Below are 23,338 nucleotides of genomic sequence, written 5' to 3' on the forward strand. Positions count from 1 at the left end.
AAGTTTCTGTATTGTTTCATGTTAATGTTGTACTTTATAGTTTATATGATGCTTATGTACACTTAGGGCAATGGATGCCATTTTGTTGGCTTTGCCATTTTGAATATGGCTAAACAGTTGTTTGGACTCCATATTGTAAGCCCTTCTTTTTCAAACTTTGGCGCCCTTTTTCCGTAATGGCGGAAAAGGCAGGGAAAATGCCAGAAGAGTCTCACGCACTAGGGTTTTCGTGTGCTAGAGTCTATATAAGGCTGCTGCGTCCAGCATTGAATGCTGTCCTCCACAGAGGCAGCCTGTAAACCAGTTATATGCGCGCACGCCGAGAGTCAACATCCGTCCTAGATACTCACCTGCAGATTGAGTATCCTGGGCTGTTCCACCTGCTCCATCAGGTTCCGTGTTCCTCCTACTAGACACCATCTTCAGCAGTGGAAGGTCCGGAACCTAACAGCTGCTGCAATAACCTGCGTTGAGACCAGCTGTTTGTCCAATCATGACATCACTCTGCAAATATAAAACAGACTTTAGTACAGATATCCCTAGCTTATTTAGGATTGTACAGGAGCCAGGTTTCAAGCCCAACTGGTTCAAAACCACTGAGTCATTTTACTATTCTCTGTTTATCCCCTGGGTTACCAGTTGTGTGTTTCCCTAAATAAAATCATTTTGTTTTTTACCTTCAATCTGGGTCCAGTGTTCACTAATCTGGGGAGGTGTGCGGGCAGTGAGGATTTTTAACAGGTGATAGATACTGTGTCTGAGTTGGAGCACCACTCTCATTTATTAGTTTTAACACCCTTTGCCCGTTGCCCCCCATGTCTGCTTGCCTGCTTACAACCACTGTATTGAGAAACTCCAGTGCTTCCATGCTTTGGAGCAGGAACCTGAAATTTGGCAGGGACATCACCCTGGTGTCAAGGCTGAGCCTTTTGCTGTTGCTGTAGAAAACTATCTAATTTTGCCCAAGTTATAAGCCTTTGAAAATTTTCAGTTTGCATGTGATCTGTAGAGGCATCTTAGAGTTTGGCAATTAAATTCTTTAGATTCCATCTACACAGCAGCTGTGAAGGGATGACAAATTCTCTGTGTGATTGGATTGTGTGTGCACCATTCCCAAAGAACTAAGCATGTTCCAGGCCCAGGCATGCAGGGGCTAAGCAGAATTTTTCCTATAATGGCTCCTCCCAGCTTCCACAGGACAATGTGGTGCCATAGATGGAAAGAGAAAGCAGGGAGACTGTAACCAGGCATTGTGGAGGATGAAGCTGACTGACTTAAATGTGATTTTTTTCAGTCAGGGTGAGGTGCCTGGCCTGGAGGGGAGAAGAAGTGTGGAAGGAGTAGCTTGGGACAAGGATCCTGAGTGTGTGGGAGACACAGGAAGACTGAGGCAGGGAGCTGGTGGGATAGATACAGGGTGAAGTGGGCAAGAGGACCACTCAAAATGTTACATATTCTGAAAAATCAGGTCCTAAGCATTTCAGACTAGGAACCTAAAATTAGTGAATACTTTGGACCTTTATCTCTGTGTGATTTAGCTCCCCATCTCTAAAAAGGGTACAGTACCACCCCATCTCACAGGGGCATTGTGGAAACATTCATTAATGTCTGTGAAGCACTCAGATGCTATAGTAATAAGCACCACAGAAAAGCCCCTGAGGAAATCGGTAATTCTGTATTCAGAGTAGAGGTTGAACAACATGCAATAAATAAGTCATGGAGCTACACATAGACCAAGGGGAAAACAAAATATTAAATAGCTGATCATTAAGTGAGCACCATTCATTGTATGCACTGAATGAGTCATGGTCAGGTGAAAAAAACAGTATGGGATCATGTAATTATGGAATGAATCAATGTATTGGCACAAAGGGGCCAAATTAAGGTTTGCAGGCACTTGACTTTGCAACATTAAAGTTCTTTTTTGTGGGTAATACAGTATACATAGAGGAGCTAATACCTTCTTGCGCTGTGATATGAAAAAAAATCACATTGGCACATTGTTTTGGTATTTGGTATTTTTTTGTTTGTTTGTTTTCAATTACACATTGCAGGCTTGTATATAGTTGGCTTTTCACTATCACCTTGAGTTCTTTCTCAGCATTATTGGTATCCCAGTTTCTTTCTCTCTCATTTGCCTATCTGTGTTTTGAGTTACTTCCCCACCAAGATCTACTAATCTGCATTTTTCCAAGATGAATCTCATTTTGTTATAGCCAGTCTCTGTAGTTCCCTTTCTACTACGCTGTCCAAACTGGGATTTTTTTAAAAAGCTGACATTGTTCTTTTTAAATACTGATTTGAAAAACACTTGGCTATTGACAAGATTTGAGATGACAGATGAGAAAGGAGAAAAAATGCTGGGAATTCAGTTTATATCCATGTACATAAACTAAAATGAACAGGAGTACTTGTGGCAACTTAGACTAACAAATTTATTTGAGCATAAGCTTTCGTGAGCTACAGCCCACTTCATCAGATGCATAGACTGGAACATACAGCAAGATGACTGCAGATAGGCTCTAAGCCTTCAGACATGCATGTGTGAGAGTTGTGGGGGGGTTGGATGGGTCAGGAGTTCTGGGGTTCCTGTCAGGGGGCGGGGAGTGGTTGGATAGGCATTAAATGCCTAAAAATCCTGGATAGGCATGGGAGTCCCAGGGGTCTGGCTGGGGGCAGGGGTGTGGATAAGGGTCGGGGCAGATAGGGGACAGGTAGGGGGTAGGGTCTAGTCAGGGGACAAGGAACAGGAAGGCTTAGATAGGGGGTGGAGTCCTGGGGGGCAGGGGTCCCAGGAGGAGGTAGTCAGGGGACAAGGAGCAGGGGGGGTTGGGAGTTCTTAGGGGGGAAGTCACCCAGCCCTCTCCCCTAGCCCTGACCCCCCACACACACACTCTTCCCTGAGCCCCGCACCCCCCCCAGACCCCTGCCCTGAGCCCTGTACCTCCCTCATACACACCCAGCCCTCTGCTTGACTCCTTCATCCCCCCCGCCCCCCACAACCCTAGCCCTGACTCTGGCACCCCTACACATACCCAGCCTCCCCTCTGCCCTGACACCTGCATTCCCCCCACATACCCAGCCCTGACTCCAGCCCTCTGCCCCCAGGCCTCTGCCCTGACTCTTGCACCCCCACACATCCCCAGCCCCACCTGGAGCTCCAAACGGGAGCTCCTGCACACACACACCCACATTCCCACCTGCACCCCTCACATCAAATGGGAGCTGCCCCGGTAAGTGCCCCACACCCGAAGTTCCTGTCCCAACCCTGAGCCCCCTCCTGCATTTTAGCTCCTGGCCCGACCCTTCACCCGCAGCCCTGTGCTCAATGCACTCCCACCCTTAGCTCAGTGCAGAGAGAGGAGGAGAATAGCCAGAACCAGGGAGAAGATAGGTACCCACTGTATGTGGGGAGGGCCGGGACCCCAGACTGGCAGCAGGCTGAGCGGATCCGGCTGGCAGGAGCCAGCGGATGGAACCTCTGAGCGGCAGTGGGCTGAGCCGCTCAGTCCACTGCCAGTCTGGGGTCCCGGCCGCTGGCCCCACACAGCCCGCTGCTGGTCTGGGGTTCTGGCAGCCGGACCCTTGCCAGCCGAGGTCCTGGCCGCAGGCCTCGCTCAGCCCGCTGCCGGACTAGGTGAACAGAACCCCAGACCAGCAGCCGGCTGAGCGGGCCAGCGGCGTAAGTTCAACATTTTAATTTCATTTTAAATAAAGCTTAAACATTTTGAAAACCTTATTTATTTTACAATACAACACTAGTTTAGTTATATAATATATAGACTTATAGAGAGAGACCTTCTAAAAAACATTAAAATTTATTACCGGCACACGAAACCTTAAATTAGAGTAAATAAATGAAGACTCGGCACACCGCTTCTGAAAGGCTGCCGACCCCTGAGTTAGACTGTCGCATTAATTCCTTAAAACCAGTGGAAAGCCATAAGATAATTGCATCTAAGCACTATATTATTTCAATATACTTGCAAACCTTTTAAAGAGAGTAATAAATATATAATCTTCCTAATCAAAGAGAACAAAGATAAATCTGACATTTTTATGATGTAAGGCCAGAGTACAAAATATGCCCTTTGTAGCTGAATCATAATTTCCAAATAAACTAACAGTGTACATTACCAGTTATGTATTTGAGAAATTTGCAGAAGTGGAATAGTGGAACAGGAAGCCTCCAAAGATCTAGAAATGACTAACCTAGCCAAAATCCATTGGGTGTAATAACGATAATACAAACCACATAAAAATATTTGGAGGTGGGAGAAATATCCTTTCTGACGGGAAAGTATTTGAATATTTTGAGTCTTTAGTTTAGGGAAACAATTTACCTGGTTTCTCTTCCCACAATAAAACCCACTATGCACACTGCAAGTTATCAAGACTTATTTAACGTCTTTGACCCTAATAAGTTAAGACTTAATCAAGACTTATAAGTGGTTTTCATTTCATATCCATTACTGGCAGTGTAGGCTAGATTCACTACTAGTCTTATCTGGTGCAGGCAGGTGAAAAATGGATGTATTTTAAAAAAAATTACTTTCCAGTGCCAGTGAAACAGACCATCTTTATTTTGTTTCTTTAGTTCAGTATCTTCTGAAGTCCATTTTAAGTTTAATAAGTATGAATTTGTTTAAACCACTACACTGAAGTAAAATATTTTTCTTTAAAACAAAAGTTTTTAGAACCTACAGCATTACAAGACTCCTTCATATAATAGCAAATATCTAAAGTTGTTAATTGAAGTTCCACAATTTTCAAAACTGTTCCAGAATTTAAAGATTTGTGTTTGGTTTGTTTGTTTGTTTGTTTTTTTGGGAAACAGATCTGTAAGATTTCAATCCAGAGAGGGGATGAGCACTTTCTGTTAAGAACTGAAAACCCATAACTCGCTCTGAAGTCAGGAGTGGAGGACACTCATTCAGAACCTGAGAAGAGTCAACACTTTTCCCAATGGAGATCTTTGTTAAGCACTTCCTACAGCTGTATTCGAACACAGCCTTGACCAATCCAGACAGTCATATATGACAATTCCATGGTTTGTAGACCACTTTTGTCTTTTCTGGTGATGTGGCAGTGCTTGGGGGGAGCAAAGTCTGAAAGAAAAATATGTGATTTCATTCTTTCCTTTGTTTTCATTTCACATTTGAGAGCAACAAAGACAAGGCACATTGAGCTAGATCCAAAAAGGGACTTGGGTGCCTAACTCTAACATTTGAAATCTTCACTGATATCTTCAACCCACCCCCGCTCAACTGTCCCCTAGTCCTGTAGATGCCTATGTTTCAGCTGGTGAGCATGCACAAGACCATCTAAGTCCTGATACCACTGAACTGCTCAGCACCCTAGCGCACACATTCTCAAATTCAGCATTCCCTCACCTGCAGGACCAGATCCAGGAGGTATGTTCTGAGCATGCTTAACCTGCATAAAAGACAGCCAGATTATTTGTTTTGGGGCTAGGTGGCGGTCCACCCATCCAGTAGCCATGGTATTCATCATCCCTGCTCCAGTGATTATTGAAGTCAGTGAAATTCAGAGGCTCTAAAGAGCCCCAAAGAGCTTAGAATCGATGGTACAGTATTTGTTTAGTCTGCAATGGACACAGTGTAGAAATAAACTCAGACACTTCAAACATTAACACAGTCCTCACAGAACAGAGGTACGCTGAGCTAACAAATGTTTGACCATGATCGAATTAATAAACAACTCAAATAACTGATGAATCGTTCTGTTTTTTGCGTCTACTAAATGAATAGCACGCTTAAAAAACTTTTCAAAAGCTGCTTTCTATAAAGGAAAAAATAAATTGGAAAATACTTTTGTGATGACAAAAAATCATAAATGATTTATACATTAAACTTGATTTGACTGTATTAGCTAATGTCCCATAGCTAGACCCTGCTGCTAAAACCATTGACACTTGACATGAAGTATTTTTAAATTAGCATTATAATATACCTTAATATTTTGGAACAATATAAGCATTTATGAACCAGGTCACAGTGAATATAGGAATAAGAGCCATTTAGAAGTAATAACTTAAGGCCAGATCTTTCAAACACTTACTCACATGAATATGCCACTGAAGTCAATAGGACTACTAATGTACCTAAACACTACTTATATAACTGCATCTTCCCAATACTTGTAGCTCTCAGCTTATAAAATAGGCTTTAATACTCAGCATTGTGTGTGTCGGTTTGTACTACTGCTGAGGGTTTGTGTCTCTGCAATTGCTGCCCTAACAGCATCTTAACTCATCATTTGAAATTTCTTTCAATCTCTGTGAAAACTGCTAGCTATGTTTATATACAATGATTGCCTGTCCCTAAAAATTCTTCACTGTGGCAACAATTCACATATGAAACTACTATCTTCCAAGAGCAAAACTCAAAAATCACTTATCACTTATATTTTTCTTCAGGCCAAAAACACCTTAATTAATGATTGTCCCCTCCATACCGCAAACAGAGTTAGCAGTACATAAAGTCAATTAATGGTCAGAAAGAAACTTAATCCAAAGGTTGATATAAAATGAGGGGAGAACAGTGGTCCTGGGCACCTCCTCCTCCCCTGGAAAATTCTGAAATGCAGGTACAATTTAGAAGGTTTTAATGGTCCCAATGAGAGCCCTAAACACTTAATGGACTCTACCAGTGCAGGGAAGAAGAACCTGTAGCCGGACGCCCTCCCCCGCAATTAATGTAAGAAATGAGTGAGATAGTGTGAGTGAGTGACAGCTAATGGCAAAACAAAGAAGCAAATATCACCTTTTATGGAACCATGATATTATCTTGGTGAAGGTATAAACTTCGAGATGGGCAGCCAGGTGGGGTACCAACAAGGAAATGTAACAGTGCGCTAAACTCGGGACCGGACCGGAAGCAGTAGAGCCCTCCCGCAGATCCAAAGGGACTTCGGGGACTCTTGTTGCCCTGCTTCCGATCTCTGGGCAGCTGTCGCCTGGCCAGCCTCAGCCACTTGTGAAATCGAAACCAACATCCGCGCCTGCAGCCTGCCAGCATGAATGAGTTGTGTGTGTGAGTATAATTGTGCAAGTAAGGGAAGCAATAAATCAAGCCTCAGCGCTGATCTAGTTCACCCTTTGTTTGTTGTTATTTCTTGGCTGGTTCCAAGAACAGGCATCAGAACCAAAACAATTAATAAGATTTGCTTAAATCATGAGATTTAAAAATATTAAATTGTGCATGAGTGGGGGCTTCTTGTGCCTTTTGAGTTTCGAACCTGTAAGGAGAGACTGACCACTCTTGATTTATCATTTCAGATTCAACATGCAACTACACAAATATGCAGGCCTTCCCACTGCCTTCTCAGGTGGACTCCACTTACTCTTCCATCCCTGATATGTGGGAAGCTGCCATGCTATCATTCTCCACGTGCAGTCTCTCACCCCACTCAAATTCTCCATTCCTGCCTTACTTATAGACTTCTGTTCCTCTATTCTGTCCCTGATATTTTCTTCTTGGTCTCCTACCCCACACATTCTCATTCCTTGTGCCCTTTTTATTTTGCACTCCCTCCGTTTCCTTCTGCACACCACATTCCCCTGTCGACCCTATCTCTCTCTTTCTGTCCTACATTCCCTATAGCCCCAAATCTCTCCTATGCCCCATATTCCTGTCACCCAAAGTCTTTCTCCAGACCTGAAGAAGAGCTATGTGTAGTTCAAAAATTTTTCTCTTTCACCAACAAAGCTGGTACAATAAAAGATATAACCTGACCCACCTTGTCTCTCCAGCTCCTCACACTTTTCTGCACCTCAAAAATCTCCTTTCTGTCCCTCACGTTCCCCTAGATTCCTGCAGTCTCCTACCTACCTTACGTTTCCATTCACTTCAGAATCTACCCTCCACCTACAGCACTTCTCTTCCTCTTTACAGTTCCTAGCATAGCATAAGCAGTGGCATCTTCCCTGAGGACATTCCAGCTTTAGTCCCCCTTGAAACCATTGGAGACCACAGCCCAATTTACTAGTAGCAGGCTCACTTTACGGCAATGCTAGTTGTCTTGAATGAAGGCAGTCTCTGAGGTCAGTACCACTGAAGGTAATGACAAAAACTGGAAGATCATGAGAAACCAGATTTGTGATTAAATTATAATTACTGGCAACTCTGTACCCTAATCAAGGACTAGCACAAGCACTTTTGAGCAATGTATAAATAATGTAATCTGAAAAGTCTTGTAAAAATTCTTACCTTAATTTTTCTTTTTTTAGGGTTTTGGACATACAAATAAAACCTCATTAGTTTTACCATAATCAACCATCCAAACCCTTTTAACATCCCACTTATTTCCCTGATACCCACAAAAAGAAGTATAAAAATAGCAGCTACCTGTATTTCTGGGCTTACCATTGCATCCCATCGCCTAAGAATCTCTCTTTCAGTACTTGATCCTGCAAGCACTTATGCATTTGAGTAGCTTTACTCATGAGCTCCAGTGAAGTTGATGGTCTTATTCACAATAACAAGCCTTATGGTCAGTAACAAGTGTTTGAAAGATTGGGCCCTTTGATTGCAAAGTCATTGGGAGCAGAGACCATCTTTGAGTTATACAGAGGGAAACACACGGTCAGGTTTAAACAAAAAAAATGAAGCATCGTAGTAACAGCAAAGTTCAGGCTAGTAAATTTTCATGACAACTTTGCAAAGATGAAACAGTTTTAATATGTTATGGCTAATTTCATTTGTCTGGATGATGAGGTTGACAATAGGGCCTGGAGAAGACCCCAAACTGAGTGTAGCAGCTGGAAGCCCAAACTGAGTATTGCTGGATGTGGTCATATTTGCAGTGGTCCACTCCAGCCAACCACATTCGAAACCTGCTTCAAGCCAGAGCTGTGTTTAAACACCCAGCTCCTTGTTTTGATGACCCAATGGAGCATGGTTGTGATGTGGAGCAGAGAAGGGGGAAAGTAGGGATGGTTGTTTGTGACTGCATAAAATATAAATACATGTAGGGTGACCACATGTCCCGATTTTATAGGGACAGTCCCCATATTTGGGGCTTTGTCTTATATAGGCTCCTATTAATCCCCCACCCCATCCTGATTTTTCACACTTGCTGTCTGGTCACCCAATGTTCATGAACTAATTTGAATACAGTAGGCATAGAGGAAATTAAAATTTATCAATAAATAGGTAGATTTAGCACTCAACCTACTTGATTATCACCAAGGGTTCTCCCACAGAGTTAACATGGGCCTAGCCTCAGAGTAGCAGTTCTCAGCTCGCAGCCTACATGTGGTCCAATTAGCACACAGCTAAGGCCCAGCTCACCTGTGTGCTAAAGGCCACGGGCACCGGGGCCTGGGCTGCCGCGGGCTCCGCGCAGCAGAGGGGGTCTAGGCAGCTGGCTGGCACCCTACAGGCGCAGGGTCCGGGAAGGCTGCCGCCAGCTCTGCACAGCGGGCTCCAGGCGGCCCATGTAGTGACAGATACTGCTCAGCGTAGGAGTGTGCTACCAGTAGCACTTTGCACGACAGGCTCATGAGGCCAGGCTGCTGCCCGGCCCCGCAGGCTCCGGATCCGGGCTACCAGTCTAGTGGCATGCTCAGTACAACCTACACAGGCAATTCTGCCAGGGAGCAATTTGTGCCACTACACCTACGGGTCTGTGCTAAAGCCCACATGCCAAGGGAGGCGGTGGCGTGACCCAGGGGGCCCTGCGCACGCAAGGCCGAGGAGAGCAGCAGCCCCGCCGCCAGCGCCTCTCCACGTCCCTGGCCTGCGCCAGTAGCCGGCCCAGGTGTGGACGCAGCTAAGCCCGTCCTCGCCCCGGGGATCTGGGGCCCGGCCGGCGCGGGGTGGCGGGGGCTGAGGCTACACGCGGAGCTGAGAAGAAGCGAGTCTCCCCATCTTTCCCCCCGGCCGCTCACAGAGCAGCGCCCCACGCAGCAACTGAGCCTAGAACAGCCACCGACACCTGTCCGGGACTGGCCGCAGGGCGGGACCTACCGCTGACCCGCCCCTCCGAACACTCAGTGTCCAGAGCTCCAGAACGGGCGCTGCTCAACTCGCGCGCTCCCGGCTCCGGAGACAGGGAAGGTGGCGCGCGCGCGCTATAGTCACGTGCTAAGGGGGCGTGGCCTGTTCCTCACGTGACTGAGGGGACCCGGAGCTCGCGCCCCAGTACGGAAGGGAAGATGGCGGCGGAGAGGGAGCCCCCTCCGCTCGGGGAAGCCAGGCAGCCCGAGCTCGAGGAGCTGGAGGACGGCGAGGATTTGTTCACCAGCACCGTGTCCACCCTGGAGGTGAGAGGCGGGGCCCTGCTCCCGCGCGGCGCCACTGCCGGGGCCGGGCCCCCGCCGCCTTTTTCGTGCCCTGCGGGGCAGAGCCGCGGCCGTCGGGCCCCGCGCGCCCAGTGGCCAGAGAGCGCTGACCCGCCCGAATGGCCGCGCTCCAGCGTCCCCACACCGGCCTCCGCCGCGCTCCGGTGACTAGTGACAGGAAGCCCCGCCCCCAACCTGCCCCGTGCGTTGGCGTCTGCCGACCCCTTCCGAGCTGCCCCCGCGCCGGGTAACGGTCTCCCCCTTCCCTGCTGGGCTGTGGGTCCCCTGCTAGAGCGCGCTCCCTCCAGTGTCCCTGGCTCCCTTCCCCGGGGCGCCTCCGCTCCGCTGCCGGGATCATCATGCTTTCGCCTGAGAAATAGCTACCTGGCTCGTCTTCTGCCAGATGCTCTTTCTTCCCCCATAGCCGCCAACCTGCTGGAATAACGTCTCATTGCCCTTTAAATGTTGCCTACCCCAGATCTCACTTTCCACATCTCCCCAGCCCATGGTCTGAAAACATAACCCACTTCCTTCCAAGATAAAAATCTCTCTGTCTTGCCCTGCTCGAGGAGTCTATGTGATCAATCCTCAAAATTATTTTGTTCCTTCCCTTTAACGCTGGCATTGAGCAGCTCCTGGGAGCTCGTCACTGTCTGAAGATTCTCATTTTGATGCAGTTGGGTGTCATCTATCTCTTTTTAGGGATGGATGGTACTTATGGCTAGTTAGAGAGATGCATCCATGTGAGGGCTTTTGAAACCTACAATTACAATATTATTTTTCTGTAACTAGGTTTCTTAAAACTTCCTGTAGCAATTGAAAACTCTAGATCTGAGTTGCTTTGTTTGTAAGCAACCCATCTCCCTCTCCCCCCCGCTAAATATAATTGAACCTTTTTTTAAAATAAGCAGTGTCTACATAGGTTAAAAAAAAGTTTTATAAAGTGATAGCTTCTCTCTCCTCTGTAATTTGTCCTGGTTTTGTTTTCAGTATGCAAACTGTAATGCATAACATTACATGTCCTGTTCATGGAGACATCTATCTAATATGTGAAGTGTTCCTGTTTTTGTTGAAGGAAACTTCCTGCCCCTGAACTTTACAGTAATGGGTCAGTGTGTTCAGTTCATATGTAGTCTATCTTTATCCGTGTTATCTTCCTGTAACAAAAATATAGTAAATTATGTTCTCAAACACATAATGTATTTTGAGGAGAATTCTCTCTTTACAAATAAAAGGCGAAATACTAAAACTTTAAATATGCAGTTTGTGGGCAATTGTTTCCCAGAAAAATAAATCTGCAAAGCATACAGTAGTAGGCCCACTTATGTACATATATAAAATATTCAGTTTGACCAGATTGAAAAACTAATAGGTCTGTATATATTTTAGTACTTTCAGATGAACTGCATTAAAACACAAAAAGTAGCTCTTTCTTACTTCACTAGAATAAAACTACAAACTCAGAGAGAGGTGTGATGGAATTTATGGCTAATCCATCTCCATACAAAAACAACAAATCTTTTTGTGTTTAAAAGTCCCGTCTTAAATGGATACAGTTAACTTCAAAATCACATTTCTGTATGGAAAGCTTGGTACCTCCTATGGTACAAATAACAGTACAGATTATTGTAACTGAAAAACCGATGAAAGTTCAGTTTGTTTCCATTGTGCATTTGACAGCACTCTATGTACAGTGCGTTTGTTTCACTGTTTCTCTATGTAGGCAATTGGAAGAAAGTGATTAATTGAAAAGAGCATTATAAACATAAGTAGAATAAAAGAAAAAGCCTCAACATTTTTTAAAAATTGAGACCTTTTTTAGAACTGTTTATCAAAAGAATTACTAACTCATTTGAATTGACTAATTTAAAAAAACAACAAGGAGTCCGGTGGCACCTTAAAGACTAGCAAATTTATTTGGGCATAAGCTTTCGTGGGTAAAAAACCTCACATCTCTCTAACTATGCCCAAATAAGTCTGCTGGTCTTTAAGGTGCCACCGGACTCCTTGTTGTTTTTGTGGATACAAACAAACACAGCTACCCCTTGGTAATAAAAAAAAGTGTCCTTTTGAGGTTTCAGTGGAGAGTGTGAAGTTACTCCTAATAACGTTTTCTGGGAATTCTGATTTTTTTTCCCTCTTTTGTACGAGTAAACACTATTCCTCTTCCAACCACACATACCCAATGTTCATATGTAAAAGACAGCAAAGAATCCTGTGGCACCTTATAGACTAACAGACGTTTTGCAGCAAGAGCTTTCGTGGGTGAATACCTACTTCTTCGGATGCAAGTGAAGAAGTCTTGCATCCGAAGAAGTGGGTATTCACCCACGAAAGCTCATGCTGCAAAACGTCTGTTAGTCTATAAGGTGCCACAGGATTCTTTGCTGCTTCTACAGAACCAGACTAACACGGCTACCCCTCTGATACATGTAAAAGACAGTTCATTTACATGCAGCAGTTTTTTGGGGGGGAGGGGCTACATGTGTGGGATAATGGTTTCAGTTATAATTTTGACAAAGTCCTGCCTAGTCTCAAACCAGATTGTAAACTCTTTAGGACAGCAGCTCTGTCTCTTTTTCTGTATTCTAAGGTTCCTAACGCACTTGATTGCTGTAAAATAATAAATGGATCACACTCTTGGCCTAACAACCTGATAACATTGCTTTACATTAGGCTGCTGTATTAAGAGATTACAAAATTGTGCTTTTAAATTCTGTGGCTCTAACAACTTTCATTCTGTACTTGCTTTGGTAATATTTCTTAGATTCTTTAGGAGTGTTATTTTTAATAAAAACAAAACCAACGTTGAGTATCCTTCATAGTTGGTGAATAACATTTACTGCACACTTATCAGTCAGACACTGATATTGGGGAGAAGAGGGATGGAAGATGGTGGGTGGGAGGGCACAGTGAAGTCCAAGAATAACTCCAAGGAAGGTGAAAACATCCTCTTTCTTAATCGCTAATTGATGAGGATGGGGGAGATCCCAACTACCTGAGTGCTGACTATGGATCCTACAAGGGTGGAGACTCCCTCTCTTGTTTTGGCTCCTAGATGTCTGTTGAACGTGAAGCTCATCTCTTCACTTCTCTGCAGGCTGATCACAGGAGAGTCTTCCCACTTTTTATTTTTTCATCCTTTCCCTTTGTTTCTGGCTGGAAGAAGAGTAAACAACAATTTCGTTCTGCTGATTTTTTTTTCTTGTTTTTTGTTAAAATTTGCTTTTCCCTCTCTTAGCATAGTCTATTTTTTCCCCTTACCTTTTGCTTTTTGTTGCCATTCACGTATCACAAAATCATCCCCTTCATTTTCTATTTTCTGTTTGGTGGAAGTAAAGCCAAGAGAGTGAATGAAAACTTATCAGATATGATGCTTCAAAGTTAGATTTAAAATGTTTTATAACATCTATGTATTTATTTAGTTTTATCCTGCAAAACAAACATTGTTAACTTAAATATGTTTGCTCCAGTTAATAATATAAACCTTATACAAAGTGTAACACAAGAACATCACACTTAAAGAAAATTAAATGTAAGTAGTGTGAAAACTGCTAGCTCAGGAAACTTTGTCCTATCTATATTACACCTTGTACATCTTGGTAAACAGCAATATTGACATGTAAAAATTCACTGTACAGACTTCAATCTTTGTTGTCCCTCTACCCACTTTCAGTTTTTCTGCATAAATCACTGTATATTGCAGTATGTAAAGCATGTTAAGAACATAAGAACGGCCATACTGAGTCAGACCAAAGGTCTATCTAGACAAGTATCCTGTCTTCTGACAGTGGCCAATGCCAGGTGCCCCAGAGGGAATGAACAGAACAGGTAATCATCAAGTGATCCATCCCCTGTTGCCCATTCCCAGCTTCTGGCAAACAGAGGCTAGGGACACCATCCCTGCCAATCTTGGTGATAGCCCCTTGATGGACCTATCCTCCATGAATTTATCTAGTTCTTTTTTGAATCCTATTGTAGTCTTGGCCTTTACTACATCCTCTGGCAAGGAGTTCCACTGCCTGAAAAAATACTTCCTTTTGTTTTAAACCAGCTGCCTATTAATTTCATTTGGTGACCCCTAGTTCTTGTGTTATGAGATGGAGTAAATAACACTTCCTTATTTACTTTTTCCACACCAGCCATGATTTTATAGACCTCTATCATATTCCCCCCTAGTTGTCTTTTTTCTAAGCTGAAAAGTCCCAGTTTTATTAATCTCTCCTCATATGGCAGATGCTCCATACCTCTAATAATTTTTGTTGCCCTTTTCTGAACCTTTTCCAATTCTAGTATCTCTCTTGAGATGGGGTGACCACATCTGCATGCAGTATTCAAGATGTGGGTGTAACATGGATTTATGTAGAGGCAATATGATATTTTCTGTCTTCTTATCTATCCCTTTCTTAATGATTGCCAACATTGTTTCCTTTTTTTGACTGCCTCTGCACACTGAGTGGATGTTTTCAGAGAACTATCCACAATGACTCCAAGATCTCTTTCTTGAGTGGTAACAGCTAATGTAGACCCCATCATTTCATATGTATAGTTGGGATTATGTTTTCCAATGTGCATTACTTTGCATTTATCAACATTGAATTTTATCTGCCATTTTGTTGCCCAGTCGCCCAGTTTTGTGAGATCCTTTTGTAGCTCTTTACAGACTGCCTGGTACATAACTATCTTGAGTAGTTTTGTATCATCTGAAAATGTTGTCACCACACTGCTTATCCCTTTTTCCAGATCATTTATTGAGACATGTTGAAGGAATATGAGGGGTTAAAGATTTTACATATTAAGATTATGATCTGTGTGTATAAAACCTTGTATATTGTTAAATTACAGGCTCTGTAGTCATGCTCTGTATCCAGAACGTTTGGAGTTTTTTGTGGCTTGGTGAAAGGGCACTAAGCACTTTAAAGTTATTGGGGAGTGGGAGCTAAAGCACTCATATTTTAAGCATATATTTTATATGCTTAAAACTTCAAGCACCACATCACTGTTTAACTCTTTTAGCTGTAAGTCTATTTGATATAAAAAAATTTAAGATGCCAAATAGAGTAGAGCAGAGATTCTCGAACTGTTTCAGAGAACTGGCTGCATCTTAATAAAAAATGGATTGCTTATTTCCCCTCCCACTCACGGTCACAAACCATTCTTTTGGCAACTGCAGCAATTGCTTGCATGGAAAAGTAATATTAGGATTTTTGTTTTCTTAAGTTATTTAGTGTAACAAGTGTTCGTTTTTTTTTAAAAGGTAATTGCTATCTACCTCTGCTCTATATTTCACCCCCCGTCCATCTTTTCTGTTCCCGCTCTTCCTTGCTCCCTTGTAGGTGCTTCTCTGCCCCAGGTCCCTTGGTTCGCTTCTCCTCTTATTTTTATCTGTTGCCCCGTTCTTTCTCTTCCCTTGCACTTGCTTCTCTGCCCCTTTTTGTCTTATTCCCAGACATTCTTCTGTTGGTGGGTGACAGACATCTCCTGTCTCCTCTTCTACGTAGCAGGTGCCAGGAACATAGACAGCTAGGCTGACTTCCTTATTTCCATCTGCTTTTACAGGTCTGTAGGCTCTTCATTATAATAGAAGAACCTATAGAAGCACCTGAAAGCAAGGCTAGCCAGCACTATATGATCTAGTAGTCCTTCATGAACCACAGTTGGAAACATCTGAGGTAGCGAGCTATATTTAGTTCAGTGAACTGCAGTTACCAAGCTTGGAAATGTCCCTAGGCTGTTTAGATCCACAGATTACTAAAGAATATTACTAAAGAATGGGAAATATAGGCAGATTTTTCCACTGAAACTGATTCACATTGCAGTAGAGGAGAAATATATGCTTTCAAAAGCATGCCTTCAATGCCAGCATTTGTGATTGAATAATGCCAACTGTTTTTTTAGCTAGTCTAGTTTATGAATATCTGTGTGTGTCCCTCTACCTCAACTTTTGATTATGAAAACAAATCTATTTTTAAGCTAAAGCATCTAGGAAACATTAGACTTCAGCCCTAAAATTCCAAAAAATCATTCTCAAGTCCTTGAACTTGAGACTTGTAACTTTACAGAAAACTTTAAATCCGTACCTTAAGGCTAAGTGGTGCTGTTTTGATGACAATGCACACTTGTTTTCATCCTGGATGAAAGAACTTAATCTGTGCTTTAATTGAAGCTCCATGCAACTGTAACTGGAGCCACTACTGATGCTTCTGTAATTAATGTGCAGATAAAATTCTTGATAGGGAAATACAGGCAGATTTTTCCACTGAAACTGATTCACATTGCAGTAGAGGAGAAATATATGCTTTCAAATGCAAATTTAGCTTGGAACGGGTGGGAGCAAGGGCAGAGTCTTACACTTAGAAATTTGTTTTAACTGTCTCTGATGCCAAAAGAACTGACACACTACTCTTCTATCCTCCTTTTTATATTTATTTCTTCTATCATAGGACAGATGACTTGATCCATACCTGTTGCTTTTGTCTCCTTGAATGCTTCAGTCTTTCCCTACATCTCATGTCTCTTTTCAGTTTTCTCCTTCCATTTCCATTAACCTGTTTCCTCACTCTTGCTGTTTACTCAATGCATGTACATATGCCATTACTCCTGCGGGAGTTCTGTGCTAAAAAAATAAAAATTCTGCATATTTTATTTGTCTAAATAACAATATAATTACTCCAGTTTCAATTATTTTGATAATTTATTTAAAAATACCTGTCAAAAAGTATATCAGCAATACAGAGAACAGCAAAAAATGATTTCCCCAGGAATAGAGAGTTAAAGAAACCCATACAACAACCCAGTTACAATTGGGGGGGTGCTGGAGGGAGCTGTTTGGGGCCTCCAGAGCTCAGATGCCCACACCCCCTCCCCTCCAGAGCTGAGCCCCATGGCACCCCCCTGGCCCAGACACCAGTATCCCTCTCTCCCCCCAGAGCCCAGCCACAGAGCATCCCCCGGCCCAGACATCCACACCACACCTCTCCCACCAGAGCCCAGCCACGGGACACTAGCCCCCCCTGCCCACAGAGTCCAGCTGCGGGGCAGCCCCCGGACACCAGCACCCCCCTCCCAACAGAGCCTAGCCATGGGGCAGCCCCCAGCCCAGACACCAGCACCCCCCCCGTCCCCACAGAGCCCAGCCGCAGAGCAGATCCTGGTTCAGACACCAGCATCCCCATAGCCTTTTCTCAGTCCAACTTCTTTACTGTCTCACCGGAAGACATGGTGTGGTGTAGTCTTGCCCTTCCTCACCCTTTGCCAGAGCCGGGAGATGCTGCCAAGCCTGCCGCTCACCCATTACCCCGAGGAGCTGTCCAGCCTACTGTGTGCCAATTACCCCGAGGAGCTGCCAAGCCTACTGCTCGCCAGCTATCCTGAGAAGCCTATGGTGTGTGACCCCGTGGAGGATGCCATCCGGATCCAAGTACCTCTAAATGGGGAGAAAGGAAGTAGCCCGGGAGCAGCCGCCCCGAGTCCGGCTGCAACACTGCCAGAGCCAATGTCAGTGTGTTATGGTCAGGATCCCCACTGACAGCAGCGGGTCTTCTGCCACTGCTAGGGCCCCGGGCTGGGACACAGTGGAGTGAGTGGGCCTGCGTCTTCCCCTCTCCTCGGCTGATCAGAGCCAGGACCTGGGGGTTTGCTGTTGAACCTGGCTGCTCAGCCCTGCCTGAGGGTCTGAGCTAGTAACTGTTGCCCACCCTGATTTAGGGCCGGGGCTTCCTACTGTTGAAGTGCTTGCTCAGCCCCCGCCAGAGGGCAGGAGCTGCTGATTGTTTACCGCACAGCCGAGCTAGTTCCCTGACACCTCTGACCAAAGCAGCAAGGCGGTCTGGCTGCCCGCCGCCCTCCGGAGGGGGACGAACTCCAGCCAATGAGCCTACAATACCGAATAATGGTGTGCACCATGGCTTATTAGTGAAGCTGGACAGTGTTGTGTCCCAGCTCCACTACATCCTTTCAGTATTTGTTGTTGTTTCAGTGTTTTAGTCATTACTTTAGCTTCAGTTCAGAAAAGTTCAGTGACTTGGCCTTTTTACTACCTTCATAATTATCAGGAATAACACCTGTCTTTCTGAAGGCAGTACAATTCTAATTTGGGCTCATATGTTTACAAAACTTCAATCTAATGTGTTTGAAAGCTTCAGAATAACTTTTAGCCTATAAACCTTTATTTAGAAGATAGATAGGTGTTTAATGTTTTCAAGCTTTTTTTTTTTTTTTAACTGTTAAATTACTTAGATATACTGTCAACTTCAACTCTAATTTAGCAGTCTTTTGTCTTGGAATTTATGTAATGTCTTTCAGACCAAAACCTTGGGAAGCTGAGCACTTCCATGGGAAGGGGCCCTTACAGAGGAAGTTCTGCCATCAGCTCCCCTACTTTTTATGAAGGAGAAATCAAGCTCAGGGTCTCTTCTGATTGCAAGAGTAGCAGCCGTGCCAGGGGAGACATGGTCTCCCATTTAGGCAAGTCCCAAGCAGTTTAAGGATAGGTTAAAACCATTACTACCTAAAATTCCACCCAGAAACCATAAGGTAGCCAGTGTGGCTCAATCGAGCACTCTGGATGAATTGCACTTCCATTTTAAAAGCACTGTTTAACATGCTGGTATTTCATCTAATAGCCTGCTTAAATTTAGATAGATTTAAGATGTAGCCCACAGAGCATATTGCTATAATCCACTCTCAAGGTGACGGATACAGATCACAGTAGCAAGCTCCACAACCAAGGGAAGCAGTTGTAATATTCTGCTCAGGAGGATAAAAAGCACACCTGGACACTGCTGCAATGTGATCATCCTAGAACACTATCCCTAGACTGTGCATATGATTAATGAATGATGGGCAGACGCACTCCAAATGGTTATTGCCATCTTCCAGTTGTTTTCTGTCCCACATTAAAACAAGAGAACAGAGGCTTTGTAAGATTGGGCATGTAGATGTGGAACGAGGCTGGCATCGTGACAGGACTATTAATATGGTTATTGGTCACTTCCCTGTTACAGATGCCCATTAAAATTGCACCCGCCACATTATCCAAGGAAGATGGGAATGTTATACATTAGGTACTGAAGCCCAAAGTTAGGGTGCCTAAAGTTAGGAATCTAAATACAGGTTGCCTGAAGTGCTAATCATACATAAATCCCAGTGAATCCAAACTGGAGCATTTTCTATGCCAGGGACCTTTGGCATGCGGCCCATCAGGGAAATCAGCTGGCGGGCTGGGCCGGTTTGTTTACCTGCAGTGTCCGATCACAGCTCCCACTGCCCGCGGTTCACTGTTCTAGGCCAATGGGGGCTGCGGGAATCGGCATGGGACAAGGGATCGGCTGCATGTTCTCAAGGGAGGCCTTTTTGGCCCTCCGTACAATTTCTGAAACTCGATGTGGCCCTCAGGTCAAAAAGTTTGCCCGCCCCAGCTCTGCAGCAGTCTTGCTCTGATTTTCACAGATCTGAGTTTAATTTTGAGTAATGGGAGTTCAAACTCTCTCCCCACTTACTTCAGTCTGTCCCTTAAGTTGTCAGATCAATTAACTGTTTCTGGTTCTTTGGCATTTGCCTTCATTTTATGCCTGTTTTTAAGTTAATGTTTTTTCACCTTTGTTACATTCCTCTTAGTTGCTTACTCTCCAAGAGTAAAAATTCTGATTAGTGTCCTTTTAAGAAGAGAGAACTATTTGCTTATTCTGTTTCTGTGAATATACCTTGCAGGATTGTCACCAACCTACCTAACCATCTCTGATTTGGGAGGTTGAAATCTGTTATGCTGTGGGTACTCTGTTTCTTCACTGCGATGAAAATAATGCTTCTCTACATCTCTACATCTCTGATTCTCAACCAGGAATACATGTACCCCTGGGGGTACGCAGAGGTCTTCCGGGGGCACATCAACTCATCTAAATATTTACCTAGTTTTATGACAGGCTACATAAAAAGCAGTAGTGAAGTCAGTACAAACTAAAATTTCATACAGATACTGACTTGTTTATACTGCTCTATATACTTATACACTGAAATATATTCTAATCCATTTATTTTATAATTATGAGAAATATAAAAATGAGAAAGTAAGCAATTTTTCAGTAATAGTGTGCTGTGTCACTTTTGTATTTTTATGTCTCATTTTGTAAACAAGAAGTTTTTAAGTGAGGTGAAACTTGGGCACAAACAAGACAAATCAGTCTCCTGAAAAGCGTACATTAGTCTGGAGAGGTTGAGAGCCACTGCTGTACATTATTCCAGAGCTTGCCCTGACCCCTTGAGAACCTTATCATTGGGAGGATTTCTACTCCCACCCTAAGCTCCATCTTCTGTGCTGTGCTACCTGGAGACTCACAGAACCCCAACCTATGTGGGTTTTTCCTATGTTCTTGGAGGTTAGGGGAGCTCTTGCTTCATGCTTGTAAGGAACTGGCTAGAATGTGTTTTGGTAGATGGGGCGGAGAAGGGTGTCTTTGAAGAACTCAAAGTTGAAATATACCCAACAGAGCAGTGTTCTTGAACCAGTTTAAGATTTGGCCCTCCAAACCAAAGATACGAGCTAGGGAATTTCCTGCATTACTTGTATTGGAGGCATGAGACCCAGTTGAGAATCCTGCAAAATGGTATCTCCAGAGGAGGCTGTATTACAAATCACTTAACTTTCTCTTATGCCCTACCTGCAAATAATATCACTTAAAATGGGTAAGACCGTCTGCTTTGCTGCAAGGCTTTTTTGTTCAAAGTCTTGGCTACTGGCATAAAGTCTTGCTATTTTGAGTCAGATCCTGACATCAAATTCTTTTCTCTTTATCAAAGAGCTTTGTGCCATAGATTCAGTATATGACTGTTTTTGTAGTAATGGCACTATAGGATGTTTGTCCTAACTTCTATTAAAAAGCCCTAATCATACCATGGGATTCTCATGCAGCAAACTAAAAAATCGAGGCAGCTTTAGTTTAATTTGAAATGATGGACACATTTTGTTGAGTTAAATGAGCATGCATATTAGTTACATCAGTATAGCCTTTCTTGTTTGAATGTTATTTTAGCTGAAATGTCTAGCAAATCAGAATTGTGATGATTCAGAGTGATGTCAGCTATGAAGCTGCATGTTTGCCTAAACACTCTTTGAGATGAGTGGGGACAATTTGCACCATGCTTACAGTCTATTACTCAGGCTTTTTAAAATGAAGACTTGGATACTAGAGTACGGTTCTTCAGCAAAAGGTGAATTTTTTAGCTGTGGAAGAACTGGGGCCTGGTTACAGCACTGAAGCTGGATTGCTTTCTTGTTTGTCCCAGCTAACCTCTGAACTCTAATCCTGTGAATTGTTTGATACTTTAGTTTATGCCTCAGAATGAAAAATAAGTAGATAGGTAACAGCAGATTTAGAATGCTTCTTGTCTCTGTGAGGCTGGCTTAACTTCCATGACAACACGATTTGACACTTTACAGTTTGCAGAATAAAAATCCTAATGGAATTAACTCATTCCTTTACTCTTTGTAAAAACTGATTTGTGGACATATTTGTATATCTTGGACAACTGTTCAGAAGGGTTAAATTGCAGTTTGTTTTGAAACATAAATTTACAAAAAGGAACTGAGTGCAGCAATTTGAGAAACCAGACTCAAACATTTCAATGTTGAAGATGGTAGATAAACTTATTCTGGATTTGTCTACAGCAGCTCTTGGTTCTATCTTATTAACTATATAAAACATATTTATTAAGTTATGGAAATGCATATCATGAAGAGGAAAAGGTGAATTTTTTAATGTCCATAAAGAATAAGTGAAAAGAGTTGGTGACTAATTGATTTCCTTTGGTCATTGTTATCCTACTAGGAGTAGGAAATGGAAATAGCTGACACGGTTTCCTTTCCGTGTTGTTGTTGCTTTCTCTGCTTGTGTTAAAAGACTATCGTGGCAATGCATAAAAATGATAATAACAGATTACAGTGCCAGTTCTTTGCCTCCTAACTGTTTGTTCCTTTTAACAGTCAAGCCCATCGTCTCCGGAACCAGCCAGTCTTCCTACAGAAGACATCAGCATAAACTCTAATGGTCCAAAGCCTGCAGAAATCATACTAGATGATGACAGGGAAGACCTTTTTGCTGGTAATTTTCTCTTCTTTTCTCTTAAAGTATATAGTTCACATGGACACTTACACTTTTGAGTTTGGGGTATACTGTAATGGAAACTTTATTCCTTTTTCTTTCAAAAAGCTGCAGTTTTGTTAGATGTATAGTTGTGAGGAAACATGAAGTAGTTAAACTTGTAATGCTGAACTTGAATTTAAAATGCATATGCTTTAATATGATAAAATGGACCTGTGGCTCTCTAAAACAATGATTCTCTCCCACTCCCCCTCAGCAAATGCTTTTTGAAGAAAAACTTTTAACAGTTGGTCTACCCTTTTGATATTTGGATTCTCTTCTTTGGCCACTGTTGCCAGTCATTGTTTTGGTTACTCATCTAAATTATTGAAATGCTGTGTGAACTTCTGGGGATACTGCTTTTTTAAAGATTATTGATAACTGCAGTAAAAATCTCAATTTAGTTAAATTGTTTGGACTATGTCCTATTTAGTGCATTGTAATTACCTGATGACATTTTAATGTAAAATTTTATGTTGCTACATATTGTACTCAGGCTCAAACTAAGCCATCCTAATTAATTGTTTTTAATGATTGAATCATAGATTTAGCTTGTATATAACACACAATGTTGTCTACACATAAAACTAACAATGGGTTGGAAACACTTTTTTCCCCACATTTACCACCTAATTAATCATTTACTGTTGAATGAGCAAAATTGTCTCAAGTAACTATCAAATGGAAATGGCAACTTGATACTGTAGTGAAATTTGTGATAGCTACAATGGACATCTTTCCTTAGTACCTATACTGAAATTAGAATATTTTCACAAGGTTTAGAGTATGGCGATATATTTCATATAATAAAGCGGATTTCCCAGGTTTCAAGTGAAATAGGAATTGTCACATGGGATCAGAACAAGATGTTCTCCATCCATCATTCACAATATGT

At 43.0% G+C, this 23,338-nt stretch overlaps 1 protein-coding gene and 2 long non-coding RNA genes across 6 annotated transcripts in view; 2 read left to right on the plus strand and 1 right to left on the minus strand.

Annotated features, from left to right (window-relative positions):
- The window catches only part of LOC123372674, a 23,695-nt gene extending 18,734 nt beyond the window's left edge, over window positions 1-4,961 (plus strand). For both annotated transcript variants that reach the window (XR_006580399.1, XR_006580400.1), the window contains one exon: window positions 4,838-4,961. This is a non-coding gene — a long non-coding RNA (uncharacterized LOC123372674). The remainder of the gene's footprint in view (window positions 1-4,837) is intronic.
- The window catches only part of LOC123372673, an 11,764-nt gene extending 1,641 nt beyond the window's left edge, over window positions 1-10,123 (minus strand). Inside the window, exons 1-2 of the long non-coding RNA XR_006580398.1 lie at window positions 9,993-10,123; window positions 351-504 (exon numbers count right to left, since the gene is read on the minus strand). This is a non-coding gene — a long non-coding RNA (uncharacterized LOC123372673). The remainder of the gene's footprint in view (window positions 1-350; window positions 505-9,992) is intronic.
- SNX2 (sorting nexin 2) overlaps window positions 10,059-23,338 on the plus strand; it is a 51,631-nt gene continuing 38,351 nt past the window's right edge. Inside the window, exons 1-2 of one of the 3 annotated variants that reach the window (XM_045020967.1) lie at window positions 10,059-10,288; window positions 22,287-22,404. In XM_045020967.1, coding sequence (XP_044876902.1) covers window positions 10,181-10,288; window positions 22,287-22,404 — 226 coding nt within the window. In that variant the 5' untranslated portion in view covers window positions 10,059-10,180. The remainder of the gene's footprint in view (window positions 10,289-22,286; window positions 22,405-23,338) is intronic. The other 2 variants (XM_045020966.1, XM_045020969.1) reach the window with 2 other exon arrangements.

The sequence above is a fragment of the Mauremys mutica genome, chromosome 6 (genome assembly GCF_020497125.1).
Source record: "Mauremys mutica isolate MM-2020 ecotype Southern chromosome 6, ASM2049712v1, whole genome shotgun sequence".
Lineage (NCBI taxonomy): Eukaryota > Metazoa > Chordata > Testudines > Geoemydidae > Mauremys > Mauremys mutica.